Consider the following 25,194-nt stretch of genomic DNA (forward strand, 5'->3'; position numbering starts at 1 on the left):
AAGGGAAACTGAACTGGGTACAGAAAAGAGCTTGGGGCAGTGACAAGTTACATGCCCAAACAAGTGTATTCAAGAAACAAATCAGTAGTTTTATAATCACATAATCTAATGCTCCTAGAAACCTTAGGAGTGAAATAGTGAAAAATGTGCTGAAATCTCAGTGGAACACTAAGGAGCATTACAAATAATGAAGGTTGTGTCAAGAAAAGAATGAAGTAAATGATGTATTTATTGACAATTGCTTTCATTTCAGTAGTTGCTAGTACATAAATTGTTTCATTGAAATAAGCAAAGTGTTTACTCTCAAGAAATATTTTACTTTCACAAAATTAGAATTCTCCAAATCTCACTTTACAGCTGCAGTAGACACAGAACTCCAGGGAGTGAGACACAGCTGTAAAAGACCTTCTTTCCTTCCTAAAAATGCTACTGTTCTCCAGGAATTTTTATTTATGCAATGAACAGAAGAGGACTCCAAGGCTGGAGATGTTTTTGTCACATAATGAAAATTCATGCCAGAAAATGAAATCTTCTTTGAGTACACAAAATTAAAAAAACCTGAGGATGAATAGCTAAGAACTGATATAGCCTTAAAGTTTGGGCCACTATTGCATGTGCAATTGTAAGATAAGAATGTGTACACTACAGTACATGCTTCTTCATAAAGCTAAGAGCTAAATGTTAAACAGAGACATGATCATCCAAACCAGATCAAGGGAGGTTTTTCACTGGTTTAACCCCTAAGTGGCTTCAGAAACAGACTGGTCCTGTAGCAAGTGTCTGCTATGGCAAAGAACCATGGTCTGTTCTACAAATGGTGTCACCTGCCCAACAGCAAACTTCATTTTAAAGACCACCAGAAGTGGTACAGGAGTTTTGTCTACTGAGCACAAAGATTAGAACAGAGGACGAGCAAGGAAGCTACTTCTGTATGAGAGAGTATTTGTGGATAAAGTATGGGAGAAGCTGGCACTGCTTGTCATCAACACATGTATTAAACAAGAAAGGTTTATGAAGGTTTATGGTGGTATCAATAAAGGGGCGTCTTTCCATCTTCAGTAAACGATAGGAGGGCTGCATTCAGTTTAAACATACTGGATTTAAGGACAAACCATTTAAACCACTCAAATCCATGCCTGCCTTTTTGGAAGCTTGAAGCTAGACAATCAGTATCAGCAATATCTCTTCACTGATCTTGGATGCTATCTAAAAGAGATGGGTCACCAGTCAAATTCTGGTGAATCTGTGGATGTTCAGGACTGAATGGACTTGCATGGTTTGTTTGCTTTCCCAGCAATGCTTCAGGAACTGAAACTGCGGTACTGATATTAGAAGCTTTGCAAGCAGGCACAAACATCACATCTTGACATTATCTATAGTTCTTGATGCTCAGGCATTTAACAAAAATAGATCAGAAGGAGGGCAGTTACAGCAGAGGAATTTATAGAGTGTTAATGGAATGAAAAAAGTTCAATTCCAAACAATACTACATCCGTCCCCACTCTTTGTTTCTTAATTCGTTCCTCTTGATCTTCCCAGTGACTGTCTTTGGCAGCTCTTGGACAAATTCCACCTAAATAGAAAAAAGACATAAAACAATGTAACCTGTTCTACAGTTGGTTTTCCAAGACTGGCTCTCAGCATATGTGCCACTTGTGAAACAATTTCTTTGGCTGCCTAGATGGCCAAACATCTGTGTATCTGCCCCCCAGGTAACCAAACTGAGTACCGTAACAGAAGGATGAATACATAAATGGTATCAGAGGTCAGAGATGAATGACAAAAAGAAGAAAAAAGGGACATTACTGGCACAAACTCTTTAATGGTCCTTGGTTCCTATGAGTTCTGCACAAGTGAACTAAGGCACTGCTAGTAGCTCTTTTCCTTCTAGTGCTGTGATTACTGAGAAACATCAAGTGTACCCTCCTGGGCTTTCTTCTTATTTATTAACTGTGGGGACCAGATTCAGTCAGATACTACTGTAAAGTCACCAGAGAGTGCTTGGTTGAAGAATAAATACGAAATGGAGAATTATGATTGTGAGCCTGACTTAGAACATGCGAATTTAACTAGGATATCATACGAAGCCTAGACATTTTTGAGAGGTTTAAACAAACACTTTACTCAAATGCATGAAAACCAATGTAAACTAATGTTACTTAAGCAAGATTTTCTGGAGCCAGTGCTCTAGCTGAATCTTTACCACTGTCTATTTCAGGTGAATCATGAAAAAACAAATAGTAATTCTCCTGAGATTTATGGAAAGGTGCCCTGGTTTGAAGTTTCTCGTCAGGAGCACTTACCTTTCTAGGGTATTTGTATGGAGCAGTAGTTTTCTTGACATGCTCCTGCAAGTCACAGGTTAAGCTCTCCAGGTCACTGGATGAAAAGGTTGGGGACAGGACCACAAATGCTTTCACAACCTGTAAGGTAAGGTCAACAAAAGTGATCTGACACCATCCATTTTTAAGCACTGACATACAGGTTACCAATGGGCAGTACTGCTGAGAGTCATGACCTGCAAAAGGGAGAAACAGAGAAAACAGCACAATATAAGAAATGGTTATGCTCAGCTTCTGCACGTGTCTATGCAGAAGGATAAAGCTGAAAGCACAGTTTTCCTGCCCTCATTACAAAGCAAGAGCACTTGCTGTATCCTCTCAGCGGAGGTCAAGAAGGAGGAGTACTAAGAGGTGTCTCTGCAGAGTTGACCCTGAAGCTGAGGGACATTCTGTTTCTCTCTGAAGTTCACACTGAGGACAGGAGGCCTGTATCATCCCAGCATAGGACTGTCCTTTCTCCATATGTGTAGCCCAAGTCTAACGCTACGGCAGTTATACTATAACTTTGGCTACACCAAGACAGCCAGAAAAGACAATTTCAGTGTATAGACAAGTGCTTAACAGCAAGGGGAAAGTAAATATCATTGTAATGTTCTCAACAGGGGAGACCTTCTTGGGATGAAAAGAAACTAAGAAACTTCACGGATCCAAACAAGGGCAATGAAACTGGTGAGGGGTCTGGAGCACAAGTCTTGTGAGGACTGGCTAAGGGAACTGGGGTCATTCAGCCTGAAAAAAAGGAAGCTCAGGGGAGACCTTACCATCCTCTACAACTACCTGAAAGGAGGGGGTAGCAAGGTGGGGGTCTGTCTCTTCTCCCAAGTAACAAGCAATAGGACAAGAGGAAATGGCCTCAGGTTGCACCAGGGGAGGTTTAGATTGGACATTAGGAAAAATTTCTTCACCAAAAAGGTTGTTAAGCATTGGAACAGGCTGCCCAGGAAAGTGTTCGAGTCACCCTCCCTGGAAAAGACACCTGGATGTGGTGCTTAGGGACACGGCTAGTGGTGGACTTGGCAGTATTAGGTTAATGGTTGGACTTGATGGTCTTTTCCAATCTAAACAATTCTATGATTCTATAATAGCAAAGGCATGTAAATGGGAAGGGATTTTGCCCATCACCCCAAGTAGGATTACCTATGATGACATGACTGCCTTAGAGCGGTACATTATTCAGTAAAGTAGGAACTGCTTTATATAGTTATAAATTTAAACAAACTTATTACTTCCCCCACCACTGTTCAGCATCATTACCTCTCCTCTGAGGGGATCTGGGCTGCTGACAACAGCTGTTTCTGCCACTGCTGGGTGCTCTATCAGGGCACTCTCTACTTCAAATGGCCCAATGCGATAACTAGGTAAGGAAAGAAAAATGTAGGATTTGGTTTTATGAGCTGGAAAACCAGTACCAAACGTTTTTTAATTGTAATCTTGAAGAACACCCCCTCCCCCAACCAAACCAACAACCAACTATAGAAGCTTTAGGCAGAATGGGAAAGTTGGCTGTGTTAGAAGGTAGGAGCATTTCATGGTGGTCACATGGTAGAGGACTGCTGGGGCTGCGGATACCTCTCCATCTCTTCCTTTCCTTGTGGCTCCAAAGCTGGAGCTCCATCCCACCCTGATAGCTGTGGTCTGCAGTACCAGCTGATGCCACATTATGGTATCACATCATACAATATCAAATTATTTCATTTAAACATGTTAAAAATAAAATGTTTCAATGCTCTTCAAGTCCAACAGAGATGTCCTTCAATTTTAGTCAAAACCCAAACTAGATTAAAATCCCTCCTCTGCCAGTAGAAGTCTTCACTCTTTGTTGGAACAGATGAGATGTTGCAGGGAAAACGGATACAGAGATGCCACGGACATCACCAAGATGACACTGCAGGTCTATGAAAAGCTAATAATAAAAGCAAGTATTCCTAAATCAAGGGGTAAATACATTCATCATAGGACTATCATGTCAGAAGCTCACCAGGAACACAACATGTAAGATTATACAATGGCAGATTAGTAAGGAAGCATGCAAACTGACCCTGAAGAAATGATGATGTCATCGTCTCTTCCAATAAACTGAAAATACCCATCTTCATCCATAGTCCCTCTGTCTCCAGTGACATAAAAATCCCCACGTTCACTTTCTGCAGTTTTCTTAGGGTTATCCTCAAAGTGGTTTACAAACAACAGTTTAAATTTTGAGCATGCATTAGCTATACATTATGCTATAACACACATAATATTAAATGCACTGGAACTTAATTTTTCAGTCAAGGATGCTCAAGAATTACACTGACATTACTATAAAATACAAAAAAATAGTTTTTAAAAACAGAAACCATTTTGATTCTTTAAAAAAAGATTTAACTGAGTCTTGAGCAAATTCTTCTCTTCCCTTTTCTAACATCCACCAATCCAAACAAACAAATTTTTCTGGTAATAAATAACAAACTGGTGAAAAATATTCAGCCTTCTGAACCACTATGCAATTGGAGAGATTTTGGGGAGATTGGTGGTGGTGAGGAATAAAATAAAGCCCTTACTACATATTCAGAGAATAAACCAAGTGGTCTTATAGGTTTGCTTCTGACAGCAATTTCCCCCTGTTGTCCTGGAGGCAGAATATTAGCATTTTTGTCTATGATCTGGAACGAAAAACAACACGTATTTTAGTCCAATGGGAAAAAAAACCCCAAACCCAAACCCAATCAAATGAAAAACCCCTATGAAAGGATATAAAGAGCAGACAACAAACCTGCACATCATAAAGGGGAGCTGCCTTCCCCATCGATCCAGGTTTAATCTTCATTCCTTTAAAAACGGAGCAGATTACTCCCTGTAAAAATCAAAATCAAACCCAAGTTTTGCAATAGAAAACTGCTACATTCACATTCAATTCATTAAATGCATTTTCTAGAAGAATTCCTAAGCAAGGAATTAAGATTCACAGGATCTTTTATGTCAGCACTGTATGGTACAGATAAGCAAAATCAAGAAACTCCCTGAAAGAATCCTGTTCCGTTATCAGTGAAGAATTCATGCCCTCTGCTAATCAGGCTTCTTCCTTAGAATCAAACTCTGTCCTCTTGCCTGTCACTGTCACTTGGAATTTGCTTAAGGACATTTATGGAAATATTAGAGCACATCTCCCAACAATCCATGTTTCTGGCAGGTTCTGTGAGGAGAGCCATGAAAGGGTATTTTTTCACAGGTTATCAGGGGAGGAGATTACTGGAACATTCACAGAACCGTGAAGGAAGAAACAGGCTGTGTTCTTTAAGAACAAATATTAAAACACCATAAAGCAAAAAGGAATTACAAAGATTTAATAGAATATTGACCCTACAGATGTACCGTTTCAGTCTGGCCATATACTTCATGGATGTCCAGCCCAGTCTTCCTTTTCCACTGCTCCATGACTTCTGGGTTGAGTGGCTCCCCTCCACTTATGCAGTGCTTCAGGTTCATGAATTTGTAGCTTCACAGGGAGTTAAAAACCAAGAGACGCAGTGCTTAAATCTATTGTGCAAGTCAAGGAACATGCAACTATAAACAAATAATACTGGAGAGCTGTTTTCTGGGAGAGTTAGTCCCATGAAGGGGGGAAATCAGAGGATTCCTGATCCAGCAAGGATATCAGTCTGTGCTGAACACTATACATATGAGTAGTAGCGGTCAGAGTTAAACACACATGAAAAATGAAGTAAAAATTTTTCTGAAGTCAGCTGGGATTTAAAGACATGCCTGTAACAAAGCACAGAGTGATTTGCTGAGCCAGGGCCCTGACTGCTGACCCTCTGCAACAGCCCAAGTGAGAAAGTGCAAGAGGGGAGGAAGGAACAGTGGCAGGCAGTGAGAACTGGAGCAGGGCATGATGTACAACTGCCACAACAAATCACTCCCTCACGGTTATGCTGACACTGACTTTCTAGGATGACAGTCCTTCCCAAAGCATGGACAATTAATGTGGTAACTGAAAATTATGATAAAGGATTTAACAGGCACTCAGGTTCATACCCTCAGGGATCTGCTCACAAGTTCAACAGTGGAAGTCTCAAATTTCTGAGGGAAAACATCAAGTTTCTGTATGTTTGATCATAAAACTCAGCAAAACTCTCAAATTTCGTATGACTGTCTTTTCATGAAGGATATTTTAAACTAAATTACTACCCTATTTTGGGTCAGGCACCTAGATCTGGGAGATTAGTAAGTTTAGTCAGGGTAAATTAAACATCAGTAAATAATTTCTTGACGTACTTGGAGAGATCATTTTGCACCAGCATGCGGAACAATGTTGGAGCACCAACCAGCGTGCCAATAGGGAATCTGCAGAGAGTCTAGTGAGTTAAACAACAAGATGGACATATGAAGCTCAGAAGAAAAACCACCTTGTGGATGTACAGTAAACAGGTGATATCGGGGGCAAACGTAGGTGTCCTTTCTATGTAAAAGCATCATATGCTCTCTATTGGGTAAGAAACCCTCCTCCATTGGTGTAATATGCAGATTCACAGTATATTTGATTAGACAAAATCCCATGCTAACATGTCTATATGACACTCAGACTGCGCAGCTTGGAGCATGGGCAGAATAAGCCTGTCTCTGTCTAAACTACAGGGAGGTTTTCACTTTCATCTAGTCCAGTGTGGGTAGAGAAACGCTTCTGTTTCAGTCTGCATTAAAACAGCTGATATTACTTCCACAGTCACTAGAACAAAAGGAAAGAAATTAGTTCTGCTTTTGGATGATTTTCATTCACATGCTCACCAGCTATGAGTAAAATGTATGAATGAACTGCAGGTTTGGCCCCTTCTGTGTATATTAAAAATGCAAATAGGGGCTTTACATAATGGATACAGCACCTTGAACACAACTATGGACACAAGCCTCATGAAATCTATGGATGCTGTTAAGAATTTTTTTTTTGCACACTTTCTGCAGTTAACACATCTCCATGAGTTTTTCCTTACATTTAGGATGGTTACTGATTCAATCTGTTGTAGCTTATGTATAAAGATGCATGATCCAAAAACCCAGGGATCAAAAACAGATGCCAGTGAAGTTAGTATCCATCCTGTATCTGCTGTGCTCCATATCATGTCTGAGGGAGTCAAATCCAACCAGTACCTGGTAGAGCAGAAAAAAATGAACATATAGATAATGAAAAATTTTTGCTTTAAAAAAATCAACCATCAAACGAACAAACCCAAACCACAAAACAAAGAAACCAAAAAAATCCAACAAGCCCAAGAATTCTGACAAGATACAGGGGCTCTGGGCACTCTGAATAAGTTTGTTTTATGAGCTAGCTCTAGGAGAAAAGGTGACCTAACTATATGTTTGCATAAATACATATATACACACACATACTTATATCACATGTATATGATGTCAGTCATAAGATAGTGTAGAGTAAGGGAAAGAGGAGTCTGAATTTCAATAAAGTGGCTTTCCACTAGGTAGGAGAATAGGGCTGAATCAGCAGTATTCATGGATGCTGTGCTGGACACCAGGTATTTCAGTTCTAAGGCTGCCGAGGGACCAGGGCGATCTGTGCAACCAACATAAACTCTGCCTCTGCTCATCTACACATGTCACAAAGTTTTTTGCAACCCAAACAGCATGGTATATCTTAAGTATTCCCAGCTGATGCTTGTCCTTTGAACCACTCTAAAGAAAGGGTAAGAGATATTAATTGAAAAATGGAAACACCAGGGGTGATCCTACTCCCCAGAAATCTGGAGTTTCTAGTCCAGTTTCAGAGGGAGAAGGACTGGGGCCATACATTGGTATTTCTTATTCAGCCATTTTTCATCAGTTCTACTATGCAGCTTCAATTATTCTGTGTTCAGCCAGGCTCAAGCCTTTCATACCTTTCATTTAAAAGGGGTCTGAAACCAAGACTACCCTGGGAATGTTCAGTCATCTTCGGAGAACCTGTGGTTCCACTGGTAAAGAAGATACTCAGTGAGTCTTGAATCCTTGTTTTGACACAGGAATGGTCAGCAGATTGGTTTCTTTAAAACAGAGAATGCAGTCGTGACTTCAGTGGTTACTTTACACGGGCTTTGGAATGTAATAAAGCATTGCATATTGCAGAACTCCTACCCCAAATAAGCTTCACAGAAGCTTTTCACCAAATTAGACTAAAATAATGTGGAGTTACACTACCTCAGAGACAGACTTCCCCTTAAGAACAGGATATAAACTTCCTAGAACAAGACCACTGCTAGTAAACAACTCTGATGTGGATCAGCAATCAAGCAGTCACGATTAACATCTTAATGCTGGCATTTGCTGAGTTTTTTTAGTCAATGAATACTTGTAAGTGAGCACTTGCGAAGAACAGGTCTGCTTTCTGCATCGTGACTGCAGTGTCACTAACTCATACTCACTTGTACAGGTCAGTGAAGTTCAGCCATCCCCGCCTACTGCCTTTGGACACAATTAGCTTGGTTTTCAGAAACTGACACTCAGATGCCACCGAGTCCACAGCAGGAGCCAGTGTGTCATCAGTAATTATGCATGTGGCCTTTGATGCCTGGAGTCGATACAATATGTCTTTGGCTGATAACTGGGATACTCCTGGAATTAAGACAATTCCTGGAAGAGCAATAAAGTTAAGTTTGGGATGGCGTTTTTTACATCTGACGCTTTTCTAAGAACCTAAACTATTAACTACTCCCAAACTGACCTCTGAGATTAATTTGCCCTGGCATTCCCAAGCTGAACAGTCACCATGGAGTAACGCAGCTGCTTGTGCTTTCCTGTAAGGAATGAAATGTGGACCTGTCTGGTGACTTCCATAGCTCTTCCCTGCCTTCTGTCATCTCCATGCCTGCTGCACAGCCACCTGTCCTACAGCACCTAGTGCAAATCCTTCAGGACTGCCTGCGTAATTGGTAGCTAGGCCACTCACTAGATTATTACATTACTTTTCCTTTATAAACCATATAAATTCTTGATCCTGTCAACTGATTCGCATTAACCAGTTTTACCAGTGTCAGATATGCTCACTGACCTGCTCGTATGCAAGCCACTTTCACCAGCCACCATTCTGGGACTCGTGGTAGGATCACAAAAATTCTGTCCCCCTTCTGCAGCCCACATACTTTAGTCAGCCCATTGGCCACTTTCCGAGACAGGAACCCCAGCTCCTCAAAGCTCCACTTCACTTCTTCTCCTTTTCCATTTATCCACCAAAAAGCAGGATTTGACGGTCTCTTTCCAGCCTGCAAAACATAGGGATTCAAAACCAAAACATTCTCTTCTGAAAGACCATGAAATTATAATGCACAAATATCTGCAAATTATGGAAGATCTGAGTATTTCACAATGAGCATATAAGCTATTATTTTTCCCTTGTCCTTAATGGATTGAGATTTGCTATGGATCAAGCTCAGATATACCCAATAAATTCTCCTTTTCTGAACCTGGAATGTTTATCACCCCAGTTATCTCCAGACTCAAGTCCTACTCCTGGATCCTACTTCAGTTTAAGCCTTATGCCTTAATGCTCTGGCAAAATAACAGATAACATGAAATACTTCACATAATACTCCTGATACTCTGGATGGAGTTGTGGAATACAGGCAGAGGACAAAATAAAACGATAGGACAACACAGTATCCCAGGACTCTTTCTAGTCTGATTGCTCAGGAAGAGGGGAATTGAGTGGTCTCTACAGTGCATCTGGACAAATACAGAATCCACTTTGGAGCAAGGCAATTAAACATTTGTGGGAGAATTTTCCCTAGCATGCAATGTTACTGTTATGTTACCTGTATTTTTATGATATAACTATCTAATATCACAGTATGCAGAAGGAATAAGCACAGCCATTCTGAGGTTAAATCAAAGACAAAAGGGACTTTCCATTGCTTTTTCTACCTCCATAGGGAGCACCAAGCGTCAGAGACACTTTTAAAATAAAGCAAGAAAGAGTGAGATTCCTAATGAAAATTGGTTTTGGCAACTGATTTTTTGATAAAGAAAAACCCCCCAACTTATTTCAAATGAAATTTCTAATTAAAGTATCTCATCTGCACAACAAAAGATTGTTTACCTTTTCAATTTCAGACCATTTGTCCAGTACATCACTTGCAAAGTTAAAGTACTTTGGTATTTCCTGTTTGCCCCGTCTGACTGACTCATACTGTGAATGTACATCAGAGGCAAGCAGCCTGGCATGTCCATGGAAAGTCCTATTAGGAGGCTTCAGAGTCCACAAGGATTTTAGAGTCTGTAATTTAAACAAGAACTTCATGGCAGAAGATGGTGTATGTAGATGCTATAGACTATGTAAGAAAATTTGCAGAAATGTTCCTATGAATCCTGCAACAACAACAACAAAAAAAAAAGAAATTGAGATTATCCAAAGACAATTCAGTTATGAATTGATGAGTTATTAACTGAAGTCACTTAGGCTAGTCACAGCCAAACTGATGTTTTTAACAGTAAAATTACAAGTGAAGTTCCCCATCCTGCTTTCTTATATTTATTACCACCAGCTTTTTAAGGACTTAATGTACTGTGCTGATCTGGCATCTTGTCTGTAGCTCAGCTGATCCTTATAGATTCTTGATGTATTCTTTGGGGCTGCTAATGCCCCACAACTCTCCTTAGACAAACCCAACATCAGATGTTACTGTTTGCATTATAAGGTGGTTATTGGTTCTTACACCAAATCATTCAGTAGCTGATTGTCTTTCTTCTTACTTCACAGGGAGCTGAAGTATGTTTCCAGACTACTTCCATCAAGATTCTCACTGCTTTAGCTCGTATATCCATTCACCACATATATGCCAAGACCTTCACTTCAGTAATCCCTTATGTAGGTCCCCAAATTTGACTTGGACATTTCTAATTTGCTTGCTGTAAATGCTCTCTTCCATCTGTACTCACCGTAATGATCCTAAAAGCTCTCAAGTCCAATTTATTATTATTTTCAGTAGTCCAAAAGATTGCTTCAGAACTGTGATAAACTCTAACAATTTTAATGCTATTTAGAGGCTTCTCATAAGTGCACATAAAGACCATCAAACATGGAAAAAAACCACGGCTTGTGTCTGCAAGAGCCCCGCAGTCAGAGCAGGAGCCATTGGAGTCCTGGAGGCCTATGATGATTCTAAAACCTGAGTCCCTCTATTGATTTTCCTTTTTCAAGCACTAAACACAAGTTACTGAACTCAATACAAGGTCAGATGAGTGACTGTTGAGATAGAAATTAATTTTCTCTTCTGTTCTTACAAAGGATGGAGCTATCTACAAAGTAGGAAAAAAAGTTATAGGTAAACTCTTGATTAAGTTCTTTTCCATGTGGAATTTCTGTGGCCGGAGCAAAGCTGCAAAGTTTTGCCCTTTGTCCCAGGTTTTAAAGTTTGTTTTGTATTCATTTACCTCTTTGTCCTGTGTCTTCAACCGTAACGACTTATCCTTGTATCTCTGATGCTTAGATCTCAGTTTTGTTCAAATTTTATTCCCCAAGAAAAAGTAAGGTATTTGTAACAGAGGAATTATTTCCTTATTCCTTAGCAGAAGCTTTTACAGTAATATTTAATCTGGCTATCAGGTGAATGAACTCAAATACCTGGAACTTGGACAACTTAATCATTCCAGTGATATCTGACAGCATAGAAAATCTGGATGCAGATCTTCCCCCCCAGATCCTTTGTCAAAACCAACAGTAATTCATGGTGTTCTCCATGCTACATGGAGACTGCGGTACAGAAATACTGACCAGCTGTAAAAAATCCCATAGGATATCATTTGCTCCTGAGAAAGAATCACAGGACATGGATATAACATTAAGTGTTATTATGTCCCTAAGTGCCACCCACTTCAGAATCAGGATTATAGAGCAGAAACTTATTTAGATGGTACTTACATTTTAAATCAAAAATCTATTAACAGGACCTGGTGGAAAAAATTATCTAAAAACGTTTTACTGGTGAAAAATAGTCTTTTAAATGTTCCCTAAATATGTCTTCTTTGAGGTTGTGACCTCCACTGTTAATGCTAAAAACCAATGGATCCACTTTCATTCCTTTAACAGAAAAGCCCGATCTTTTTTATTATTCTTTTTAATAACATAGTAAGATATTTCTCATTTCTTAGTCTGCTTTAATTCTGTGCTTTAGCTATAATCTACAGATTTCAGAGCATTGCAATGACAAAATCTACACAATAGCCTGTAAAGAAAAGAGGAGACAAAGAACATTCAGGAACAGTATTCAAGACTGGAAATGGTGTTCAAGACCAGCAAGATGAAAAACCTTTTAAATCCAGGGTTCCCTAGTGGTCTACAAAAATGTCAGCAAAGTTTTGCTGTGAGAGCCTTCAACAGTTTTTAGCACTTTTTCACCTGCAAACTTAGAGGTGAAAATGAAGTAAGAAAATGGAGGAAATGATGCAGTAATGGCAAAGTCATCTGAACTGCTGCAAGAATCAGAAATTACTTTTCCTGATTTAGGATCATCTGCTACTTCTCAGTGATCAACACCAGGAATTTAGACAAATGTCTTCCTGACCTGTTGGCTGTGGACAGTATAGATTGAGAGCTGGCTGGGGTAGATCCTCTTCATTCAGTTCATTTGGCTTCCAGGACGTGTTCCCCAAGCAAGGTACTGTGAAGATTAGCCTTTATCTGAGACGTGAAAACTGGACACTCTGTCAAAAAGAATTTGGAGTGAAACCCTTTGTACTTTATCATTTGCTTCTTTTGAAGTAATGAGAACAGAACATAGCACAAAACAGACCAGGCAGCACAATTCTTTCTCTGGAGTAACCTTTTCCTTGTAATCATTTACACTGTCGTTAATAGTGCACAATTTGCACCTTAACCTAAAGCACTTTGTATCTTCTCTTTTCCCCCACTTTAACCATTTCAGGAGACCACGAATTCATCAAGCTGACGAGAAGTAGTAAAAGAATATGTCTTTTTCCTTCCACTCAGAAAGAATTTGGGAATATTACAGTGATAGTTTTTGAAGAGAGAGTATCACTTCACTGCTGATACCAACTACAGGACAAAGATTATTTTTATTTATTTCTCATTTATTTGTAATTATCAAAATGTTGTAGTTAGACTAGTTAAGACTTTTTTTTTTTTTAAAGGAAGCTGTTTATACTAATTCCAGTAAAAAAATTAAACCTTTGTAAGCTCCGAGATCTGTCTCTTCTCTCTCCCATTCCTCATTCTTAATTACTTGCACCTTCTCCCTTCTGAAAATTTGTAGGTTGATGGCAAAAGTGGTTCTAATATCACACATCCTCAAGCCATATGAGTGTTAATCTCCTTTTTTTTTCCATAGCTTGTTTTTCCATATGTTCTCCTAGTGCTCTGGGTCATGACCACATGCCAAGTGTGATGTGCTATGGCTGGTACGGATAATGGAAATTTTCTCTCCTCAGTTTTCAGATTATGTTATACTCTTTCCCCACATTTTGTTCCTTAGAACCTTTCTCTGGATTTTCCCAGTAGCTGTCTTTGGCAGATCCTGAACAAACTCCACCTGAAAGGCAAAAATGCTCACTTTTAGCCAAATACATTCCAATTAATCTCCCAGGTGCAAGGAAAGACACACTTTCATTATGGCTGGGGTAAAAAGATGGGAAGCTGCACAGCTTTGGGCTGGGATCGTGAAATTCCTTACTACACATCTTAGCTGACTGCACAGACAGTACTTGCAGGGACAAGTACCACAATCCTGCAGAGATGAGTGCTTCTGCTGTCAGGACAGGGATTTACTGGTGTCTTTTCTAGTTGTAAGGGATGGATTCCAACCCCTCTGATGCCAGGAGGAATTTCCCTTTGCTTTGGCTGAGAGTCTGAACAGAGCTCAAGGGAGGAATTCGTAAGAGCTGAAGGCCCATTTGAGTTGCTGTGAAAACCCTAGTATTTCATGAAAGGAAGACTGGACCCATTTCCTCCCTTTGGGTCCTTTCTAGCACATACAGCGAACCCAAGGCTACAGCTGCAACAGACACTGTAATTTACTTTTATTTTATTTAACTATAGTTGGAGTATTTTCAGAATGCAGTTGAAAAGAAGCAAAGGCAGGACAAAAACTTCGATTTTTGATACAATCAAAAGAACTGCCTTTTTGTGGTGTACTTACCTTCCTCGGATACTTGTAAGGTGCAGTCACCTTGATATGTTGCTGAAGCTCATGAGTTCATTTTCTGGATAGTGTGATACAAAAGCAGGAGGTAAAACAATGAGGGCTTTGCCTATCTGTGCACAAAAGTTAAGGGACTCCATTAACTTCCCGGCCTGGGAATAAAGGGATACATTTGTTGCCAAAGCTGAGTATCAAAATTCAGAAATGTAAAAATTTGAGGTTTTTTTCTTCAATTTCCTTTTTCATTGGCTGTCTATTACAGAATGCAATGCTACGAAGGACATATTCTGCAGCATGGGATTTTTTGCTGTTTTTCCACTTTTCTTTCTTAACTTTATAATACACAACTAAACTTTCAAGAAGTTGTAAACAGGAAAAAAGACAGCTGAAAATCTCACCCCAGGGCTCACAGAAATGTTGCAAAGTTGAAAAATATAAAAAGAAAAATTAAACATGCTGGATATCATTGCCCCATGTGCTTAGTGACGAAAAGAGAAATAATCTGAATTCTATTTCTTAGACAAAAAAGTGCTACAGTAAGTCTGAAGAGCCAAACCCTTTTCCCCACATCAAACCCTGCAAACATGGAAATAATTCTGAAATTCTAAGATCTGTCAAGGTATGGGTTTAGAATTTTTTTAACCCATTTAATTTCAAAAATCTGCAACATATTTAATTCCAAGGAAGCCTAGTACTTATAGAGAACTTGATGCTTAGAATAAAGTGCATTTCTTTCTGTATCTTTTTTTTTTACCTCTGCTCAAATTTTATCAGGACTGCTGACAACAGCTGACTTTGAGACTGCAGGCTGTTAATGCATTTTTGACTTCAAATGGGCCAATAAAATACTTAGGAGAAAATGCAGATATGACAGCCGTAGCAAGCTAGACATTCAATTGGTCTTTCCAGATTGAATTTTAACAGGCAAATGACCAAATCTAAAAGCAACTGACTTACCCAGAAGAATTAACTATATCGTCAGCTCTTCCAGCAAACCAGACATATCCTGCTGTCCCCAGTGACATAAAAATTTCTACACACAGAGGCAGCAGTTTTGTCTGGATTATCCTGACAGTAATCAAACATTTAAAAAAATGTATCCAAATGTTAGTGAAATGTAATGCATTTACTTTGCAATGGTGCTAAAAATGATCAGGACAATTTTTTAAGTTGTTCTCAAAATGAGTATGGTCACTACTATTTTTTGTCTTCAGTTGAAAAAAAAAAAACAACCAGAGCCGCATTAATGAGCAGTTTTGTGGTAGAAATATGTGAGAGGTGGAAAAGAGCATTGTGTATATATGGATTCATGTTCTAGGGAAAAAAGGCCGTGCTCTATCAAAATGCCAATCCATCACAGCAAATTACTAAAATGTATAACCCGCTCTTTTCACACTTACCATTGCAGGGGGCTGCCACAATAACCTCCTGTCAATGGAAACTGTTTACCCCTAACCTTCAAGACCAAAACACAAATGAGGTGACCTACAAGAAAAACATCACTATCTACATTGATCATTATCTACATATCTAGATTACACAGGAAAAACACCCTGACAACAGAAGACACAATGAAAAACTGAAGTAATAGTACTGAACCAAAAAAAATTTTTTATCACATAATGAGCAATTACTTTGTGCAAGTTGTTGTTTGAGGATGCTACAAATATCCAAATGAGGGTTCAGAAGAGGATTAAACACATAGATAGAGCATTCCCATTTGAATAGTAATGTTAGATTACGTAGGACTCTTCCACAAAGCCATATAATCATCTACCCTTGAGGGTTTTGTGCTGTAGCTTGTCTTTATGCTGTCGATCTTGTGCACATCGTCTGCATGACAGGCAACTGTAGAAAGGGTTTCTCTGACATGTGCAAGCTGGAATGTGTAACTTTTAACAATTTAAAAGATCAATCTGTGGGTACCTCTGACAGTGCTATGAGGAAATAAGATGATTGTGCTCTTTGTAAAGCCTCCCTGAGCTTCCAACAGAGTAGCCTATCCTTAGCCAAGGACAGGAGTGGCATGGAAGGGAAAGGAGCGATGCACTGAACATGAAGCCCATGCCAACGGCCAGGTACAGGTCTGGAACAAGGTACCCCCTGGTTCATGTTGCATCTTGAAGTTATACTCTGCCAGTCAGCCTGTTCCTGGATAGCAGAACAATGTACTGATTGGGCTCAAAGCCCTCAAGCAATCTAGTGAGACCTTGTGAAGATCCTGGATGAAATTCCAGTCCTTGGATAAGTTGACAGAACTTTGCCCTGGGTCTCTCTTGAGCTTCTCAGCAGGCACAGACAGACCAACTCAGACTTACCAAGTACTCAGAGAAGAGACAGAATGGTCACATCGGTTGAATTCAGACAGCAATGTTGCTGCCTTCTCCTGCAGGTAGAATAGCCCCATGGCCATCTATGATCTGCAGCAAGGACCTATCATTATTGCTTTGATTAGCTTATCTGTTATTGCACAGTGCAAGACAGAGAAGGGACACAGACAGCATTCCCTTACTCTTATACCCAAAACTGCAGCTGAGCTCAGATGTGACATATCAACATACCCTCTCACCATAAGGGGTAACAGCTTTACCCAAAGAGCCAGGTTTAATTTTCATTCCTTTCATATTGGCACATATTTTCATCTGCATAACAGATTTGGTTTTTTAATTTGTGCAACATCTTGAACACTTCATTACTGTTTGCATTAGGCATGACATTTCTTAATGACTCTGTCGTGACAAGAGCTGAATCAGGACTAAAGCACTGTGGTTCTCCAGCACATCAGAGAGGGGTTGAGAGGCATTTCAGGTCAGCCCTGTGGAACGAGGTTGCTTGCGCTCAGTCTAAGCCAGTGGGTTCTTCTGCAAACACTTGGATTTGCAAGACAGCAGATGAGAAATTATTACAGAACTTATTGAAATAATGGGACAATTAATTTGGGACCATATTAAGGGTAAGAGGAGTGAATGCCTGAAATCTGACTCTTAATAGCTTCATTAATGTTCACTTACAGAGAAGTCTGGGATGCAGCCTGATCTAGTATTTTTCATTAAAACCTTGGACAGGCCAAATTCATACCCAGAGCATTTTTTTCTTTTTCAGTTTTGCCTTTTAAGTAAAGATGATGAAGGGATCTACTACAAGTTATTTAATCTGAAGTAATCTCTGGCATGGTTTTTGCCAGGGCCTGAACTCTGTAGTCATAGTATTTCCTATAAACATTAAAATATGCAGCTAGTTGATTTTGGAACTATATAATTATAATTATATTTATCCTCTTTTTTAAAAAGTTAATTTAAATTATTCTCACCTTTTCCATCGATTTATCAAGCACATTATGCCTCTGGTATTGTTACCTTTGAAAGGGAGTACTGCAAGAATTAATGCAAACATACTGTTTTCAGTCTGGCCATAACATTCATAGACATCCAGCCCTGTCTGGATTTTCCACCATCATTTCAGGATTGAGCAGTTCCCCTCCAGATACACAGTGTTTCAGACTCATGAACTTGAGGAACAGCAAATGAAATTATTTTCTTCTGAAAAAGCAATGAATGGTCTTAACTGAGCAGCCTCCCTCAACTTTCAAAGTAAGTACGCCTAAAACTTCACAAGCTGCTTTGGAAATTACAATAATCATCCTGTTACATAGTCCTGGATCGGATTCCTATATTGCTCGTGTTACCACTGAAGATAATGTGATTTATCTCTGTGTCACTGGAAGTAGGTTTTGTTGCTGGAAAAAGAGCAAGGAAAGGTGTTTTCTTGGAAGAGCCGACAAGAAAGGAGAAATGTGAACAAGCACATCAGATGTTCATGGAAAGCTGAGTTATGTGCTGACATCCAAGATCAAATAAGATGCTCAGAATTTTCTAGAGCAAAAGGAAGGCTGAATAGGAACACAGAGCCTGAGCAATCTACTAAACCAGGGCTAGCTTTTGTCAGGATGAAAGATCTATGTGATAAGAAGAGGTACCTCACTGAAGCTGTGAAAACTCCTTACAAATCACACTGACTACTTCATAAGCTGAGTATTTTACAGTGTTACAAACTGGTAGGAACAGCTGCCAAATAACTCTGAGCATGTGAAAATCCTCTAACTGCTCATTTCGTTCTCAAGTATATGGGAACAACTCCACTGTACTCCAGTAATTCCCTGATCCAGTGCTGCCTGAAACCTTGACTTAAATTTAACTGTGAACCACAAGTTCAGAGGAAGTGACAACTTACAGAAAATCTTACTTGTTTCCTCTGTGCTGTCTTTTCAAAGACCCATTCCTGAAGTCTGAATGGCCTGAGGTGTGACAAGTTATTCTCATCTTTCAAAACATAGCTTTCTTTTGAGAGCAAATTTTGCTAATTAGATTTCCTTTAATTGAAAAAAAAATTAAGCAACATAAAGAACTAAACAGCCAGAGCTGTCACAGCATTATATCCCAGCCGCTCTCTGCTACCCCTGCAGACAGATAGATGTGCAGTACCTGCTCAAATCATGTTGGACCAGCATGCACTACGCAGCGGGAGCGCTGCAGAAGGCAGTGACGGGGTATCTTGAGAGAGTCTACAAAACCAGAAAATTATTTTGTTGAGAAGAAAACATAATGGTGGGTCTGACCTTGTAAATGTGCAGGTGAGTAACACAACTTATGTGCTCAAACGTCTGCAAAATGAAAACCATAAAAATACAACATACATTCAACACAGAGAATGGCTATGGATTAGTGACTATGAATCTTGACTGCAGAGTGGCTGTACCAGTCAGCCCCACTGCTGTAAAAATACAGTAATTTCTGTCCATTACACTCATGTAAATGAATGACCACTGAGCATAGCAGTTCCAATTAAGATTGTTTTCAGCTTCCCAAGGCAATTGTGTTCCAGGCTCAAGGCTAAGTGACAACAGTGAACTAGACCAAAGCTTTTCCAACTTTATTCTTGGGGAAGTCTGGGCCTCCTCTCCACACAAGAGGCCAATGTTGAAGAGAATAGGCCAGCTGACTGGTTTTATGAAATGGCAGAGAGGAGGAATAGACATTCTGGCAACTCATTGAAAATTCAGGATAACAGGACCCTGATTCAGTTCTATGCTGTACTCTGATTACTGGTGTGTGCTCACCCTGAGACCAAAGTATCTGGAAGTCCACACCTGAAGTGAGCTTTAGGCTAAGTACGGGACAAGACAGCAGTGACAGAGAGTTCTTTTTATCCTGCATCTTTCACTTCTCCTCTACACTGTACCCACATCACATGGCCTAACCGGGAGGGAAAACATTTGTTCCTCTAGCTTACTGGGCACCAAAGGCAGGCATGATTACTTGGGATGTGGAAAGTGTTATCCCTTCTGCTACATGGGTAAGTATGCACTGGAGCCCAGCTTGTTTGCTTCATTTATGCAAAATGGAAATAAAACTCACAGTATAAAATGTTACACTTACCTCTGCAATAATGGCTGGTTCAAACTGTGGCATATTGTTTACAAAGACACATGATCCACAGGTCCATGGTGCAAAACCACTGCTCAAAGCTGACTTCACCCAGCCAGTATCAGAGGTATTCCACATTATATCGGAAGAAATCAAGTTCATCCAGTACCTGATGATAAAATAGAGATGAAAAAAATGCTTCATTACAGCATGAGAGCCTCAGGCAAGGTCACAGTGTAATTAAAGGGCAGGAGGCTTCCATTAGAAGATGTGGTGTCAGCAAGTGGGGCTCTTCAGAAAGTTTGTAAGAGTTGAAAAGAATCTTAAACAGTCTCTTATTTCCCTTCATCCCCTCCTGTTTAACATTTCCAGTGTTTGCTTTTCTCCTGAACAGTGCAAAACATCCTTGGCTTGAGGTGCAGAATCTGGAACTAGATCAAAAACCTAACAGATCATTTGGAGTAGGCTTTCCCCACCTTGCGGATTAGAGACATCAGCTAAATCACAGCTTATTTCTCTCGGAAACTAACCAAAGTACTTTTACGGACTCTACCACCAACTTCCAACCCAGAACGCCTTGGGAAATGTATCCTTTGATTTTAATTCAAATTTCTCACTCCTTGGGAAGCATAAATAAGAGAAAGATGTTCAATGAAAGCAAATCAGTGCCAAGCCACAGATTCAAACTGAAGTGTAACTTTTAAGGTGTAATGCTATGGTCCCAGGTTGCCTTGGTTCTCAAGGAAGGTTTACATAATACTAAAACACTTGACTTTATCTGGTTTTGCTATAATGAAGCTATCCTTATTGTTACTCTGCACTCAGTCCTCTGAGCAACAGAACACTGTTTGATGATCTCAACTGAGTCTTCAAGCTTTTAAGAACGAGGGTTTACAACGAGAGGGGAAAGGTAAGGCAAAAGCAAGATCCTACACTCATGAAATGCTTACATTTACTGGAGTTTTTACAGTCAGATTTTCAATTTAGCTGTGATCATGTCACTTAATCAGGACACTGGGAGCAGTTGCAAGGTTTACCTGCCACTAGTTGCAAATCTGATGCCATAACTGCTGTAGGACTGCCCCACCATTTTTTGAGAGCCTGTACTTCCACTAGTAAAATAGATCTGTATTGGATCTTGACTCCTTGTCTTGACACATTTACAGTCAGTAGATGTCACCCTTCAGAAGAAATAGTGTATGACAGTTACTACATGTAGTTTTTTTGCAAAGGAAGCAGTATTTTTTAAGGTTTAGGAAATAAACAGGAAAATGGCCCAAAACTATATGATCTCACTAAATAAACAGTTGCATCACATACCACAGGTAAGGGTTAGCGAGCACATTTTGCTAGTCACAAGTATATTATTTATGCCATAACTTTCAAGATGTGAGCACCTACAGCACATTCCGGTGACTTTGTCTACAACTATTTTGCAAGGGCACTAAAGGTGCTTGTTACAGAACAGCAGATAGATGCAAAAACAACTTCTGCCTCAACACATACCATCTCCCAGTCTGAAGTCAGTGGGGGCCATATTCAGGCTATTATGCCAGGTAAGGTGGTCTTAGACACATATTATACCATTTATGTTCAAGAGACTGATGAACAATTCAGACTGGGCTACCAAGATAGTCAAGGGAAGAAATAACTGATGCCATGTTAGCTGAGCACTGAGAGCTGGCAGTGGGTATCTTCTCATTGAATTCAAGAGGCATTAGACTGCACTCTGGAAGACAATCACAAAACACCTGTGTGCTTCTCTTGTGATCACAGCAGAAGCAGAGAGCTTTTAAAAGCTGGCAGGCTGCTGAGTAAGGAGAAGCTATAAGACCTGAAAAGACCTGAATATAGCTCCCCAGAAGTGTGTTGGAGGGAATTGTACTTAATGCAGTGATTACAGCAAGTTGGCAGAGGGATGCAAAAATATAACTTGGTTGTATTTTGGAAATTAATCCTAAAACTCAGCAACGTCACCTGACTGATAAAGCTCCCTTCCCCTCACAGGGAAGATGGTGAAACAGCTAGGTACTCATGCAAAGAGTTTTTCAGGGTTCAGCCACCCACCTCTGCTCACTTTGGCCACAATTAGTTTGCTTTTCAGAAACTGGTAGTCAGGCATGACAGATTCCACTGCAGGTGCCAGTGTATCATTGGTAATGATGCACTTGGCCTTCAAAGCCTGGAGTTGGTAGAAGATGTCTTTGGCTATTAATTGGGATGTTCCTGGAATAAAGACAATTCCTGGGAAAAAAGCAACAAGCAATTTAGAAAATTGACCATTTCTCTTCATTACGTTCACAGCACATGACCTCAGCCATAGAAAAGCTAGGCTACTTGCCAAAAACTTATTCATTGAGAAACAGAAGTCAAGTATAACTCATTTTGAAGGCAGAGCTTGGGGGAATTTGTGGCCTAGGGATCATCTGGCTCTGAAAGACCTCCAAACCCTGCAACACTGATGTTGAGTTTTGTGTCATTCACATTAAAGGTATCTAGGTCACGAGCAAGATCTAGATTTGAAGTATTTTTGACCACTTTCTTCATGAGTTGTAAATCAAGAAGGAAGTGTTGAGATTATCATCCCCTTAAGTGTATGAATAAGGCTGGCATTTAGATTATATTTAATCTGGAATAAAGCCTTTATTCATTTCAGTAAGGAATTAATACCTCTGATGTAAGATAAACAGATTGAAGTCAGGTAGCTTACGTACATCGCTCAGTCAACATATCCCTCAAGCTTGGATTCATTTTGTAATGTGAACAAATATAAATTTGGATACAGAGTACAATGCAACTGAAATCACCTTTTCAGGGGGTGGGTGGGAATCAATTTAGCACATTTCTACACCTCCGTTTCCCAAGGATTTCGATAGACTGGACCTACAGATTCATTTCAGTCTTTTTGCATCTTCAGAGGTGTCTACCAAATTTTATGATTGGGAAACTGAGGCACTGACATACTCAGTGATATTCCCATGTCATAATCCAGAAAATCTTGGCTATGATAGAATTGGATTCCGTGAGTTTTAGCCCCATTTACAACGTGCAAGAATCACAGAGTTAAAAGTGGGACAAAAATACTTGATCATGTTCTTGTTGGTGCCGAATTGTTCCATCATGGATGTTTAGCACTCTAAAAATGCAATGGGTCAAATTCTTCCTAGGAATTTGCAAAACTAACAGCAGAGAAAAAAAAATACTGTATTGAACTATTAACCAGTCCAGTCATATAACTTACTGCATTAAAACTGTCCACACTAATAATGTATGTGGTCAAATCTGGCCTTAGGCTGTAACCATTCAACCTCCACTGGCTTCAGCTGAGTATGCCGTTTAACTGGACCATGTCTGTTCAGCACCTTGTACAATGTTGCTTTGGTTCTTGTGTGGATGATGCCAATTCTCCTTCTATGCAAAAGCCAAACTGTACAGAGCGCAGCAGCACATTCCTGTTTACATTTTTTTCAAATTAATTTGGCATATTTTTGGTATCCTCTATTTATTTTCTTTCTGCATCCATGAGATCAGTATGGTTACTCACCTGTTCACATACAGGCTACATTTAGTAGCCGCCATTCAGGAATACGAGGCAGAACTGCTATAAGTCTGTCTCCTCTCTGCAAACAACATGCCTCAAAGTATATTAGCTGCTTTCCTAGACAGAAATCCCAACTCTTCAAAGCTTCACTTCACCTCCCGCAAATAATCCCTGGCAATGAGTCTCTTCAAGTGATACCTATACTTCTGACAAAGAAAATAAAAGAGTGCATTCTACTCTGTAGCTAATATCCAGCATTCACCAGGAAAATTGGTTTGTATAGTCTGAGATTTGTTCCAATGTCTATGAAGTAAAAGAAAAATGCTACCTTTTCCAGTTGCAACCACTCATCTAAGACATCACTTGCAAAGTTGAAATATTCTGGCAGTTACTTCTTACACCCGTTTATAGAGTCATAATACGAAATAATCTGAGATGTAAGAAGCCTGTTACACCCATGGAATAATCTGCAAGGTGACCTGAGAATCCACAAACACTGAGGAATCCATGATTTAATAAATGTTCTCATGATAAATGATGTTTTATCAGTCAGTGGGGAAAAAGTCAGATGCACATCTACAGGAATCAGTCATCTGAAATGGAAGAAAATACATTTAAAACCAGCCAGGTATTGGATGCTGTCTAGTTTGTGATGTTGGATAAATTAATGCAAACCAGCTTGAATAAGTTGGCTGTGTGCCTCCCCATTATTTTATGTGATTCTTAAGTATGCCTCCTTTTCTGGCAAAGAGATTGTGCACTGTTTTTTCCTTATAATCTTTGTCCTCTGCTTTGTCAAATGATGAATGAATCTCATATCTCCTCTCTAAACTTTCACTTGCCAGTCCTTTTCTAAGTATCTACCTCTTGATTCCTGTAAATTTTAGATTTTACTCTGCCTGCTTACAGAAATAAAACACCACTACTTAGAAAGTGTTTTGAGGATGCTTTGTTTATCCTATTGATTTAAACCAGTTTCTGTAATTATGTTATGTCTTAAATATACACTAGATGGCGATTCACACTGACTGAACTTACACACCGCTAAAACTCATGAATCTGTGATTTATTTCCTTGTGAATTCTATTTTCACTGGGGGGATGGAATAAACACAAAATAAACACTAGGCAAGCAAAGGTGAAATGCCAAAGACTTCATTTGCTTTGCACTTCGAAAAAGATACAGACTTGCAAAGAAAATTCCAGCACTTCCAGCTTCTCCAAGTCTTTGCTATACAACATATAGGTTGATGAGGAAGAGACGGAATGGATGATACTGCAGTTATTTAAAGCCCAGCCTTGAAAGTCAAGAAATGGGATGTTTACTCATACATGCAGAATCTTCTGGCAAACTTGTTCTGAGTGTAATAGAGTCCTTAAGAATCTACCCAGCGCATTAAATCTAAAGGAATTTTCCCCTCAATTCAATGGAGCTAGCTTTGCTTTTAAGCCTTTCTGTGCCATGACCTCCTCCTTGTTTAATAGCCAGCAGTACGTACCTATCTCACAGGGATGCTACGCAGTTACTTTCACCTTTGCATTATGTATCGCAAGCATAGATGTCATGACAGCTTAAAGTGTTCAATGCCAATAAATAACAGTAACTGACATCACTCTAAAATCACTGTATTTGTGAGGCAAAACAGAGAATTGCAAACAGCAGGTGCTCACATGTGAGGCATGTGTCAGTGGCTCTCGACCGCACAACAGATTCCAGGGTGTGAGTGGTAACAAAGCAGAAGGCCCAAGAATTGTATTTATCCTGCA

The 25,194-nt window shown here is 39.7% G+C and overlaps 1 protein-coding gene and 1 pseudogene across 1 annotated transcript; both read right to left on the reverse strand.

Moving 5' to 3' along the window:
• Positions 1-1,486: 1,486 nt before the first annotated feature.
• LOC104135869 (acyl-coenzyme A synthetase ACSM4, mitochondrial) lies at positions 1,487-10,608 on the reverse strand. The gene is made up of 13 exons (XM_009649559.1): positions 10,408-10,608; positions 9,364-9,574; positions 8,738-8,945; positions 8,216-8,359; positions 7,313-7,469; positions 6,600-6,679; positions 5,697-5,820; positions 5,098-5,178; positions 4,886-4,987; positions 4,381-4,508; positions 3,597-3,696; positions 2,304-2,423; positions 1,487-1,573 (listed from the first exon to the last, which is right to left on the reverse strand). Exons 1-13 carry the CDS (start codon positions 10,606-10,608, stop codon positions 1,487-1,489), a joined length of 1,743 nt encoding a protein of 580 aa, XP_009647854.1.
• A 3,154-nt stretch (positions 10,609-13,762) lies between these two features.
• On the reverse strand, positions 13,763-23,957 carry LOC104135837 (annotated as a pseudogene).
• Positions 23,958-25,194: the final 1,237 nt, after the last annotated feature.

The sequence above is a fragment of the Egretta garzetta genome, unplaced genomic scaffold, assembly GCF_000687185.1.
Source record: "Egretta garzetta isolate BGI_Z169 unplaced genomic scaffold, ASM68718v1 scaffold292, whole genome shotgun sequence".
Lineage (NCBI taxonomy): Eukaryota > Metazoa > Chordata > Aves > Pelecaniformes > Ardeidae > Egretta > Egretta garzetta.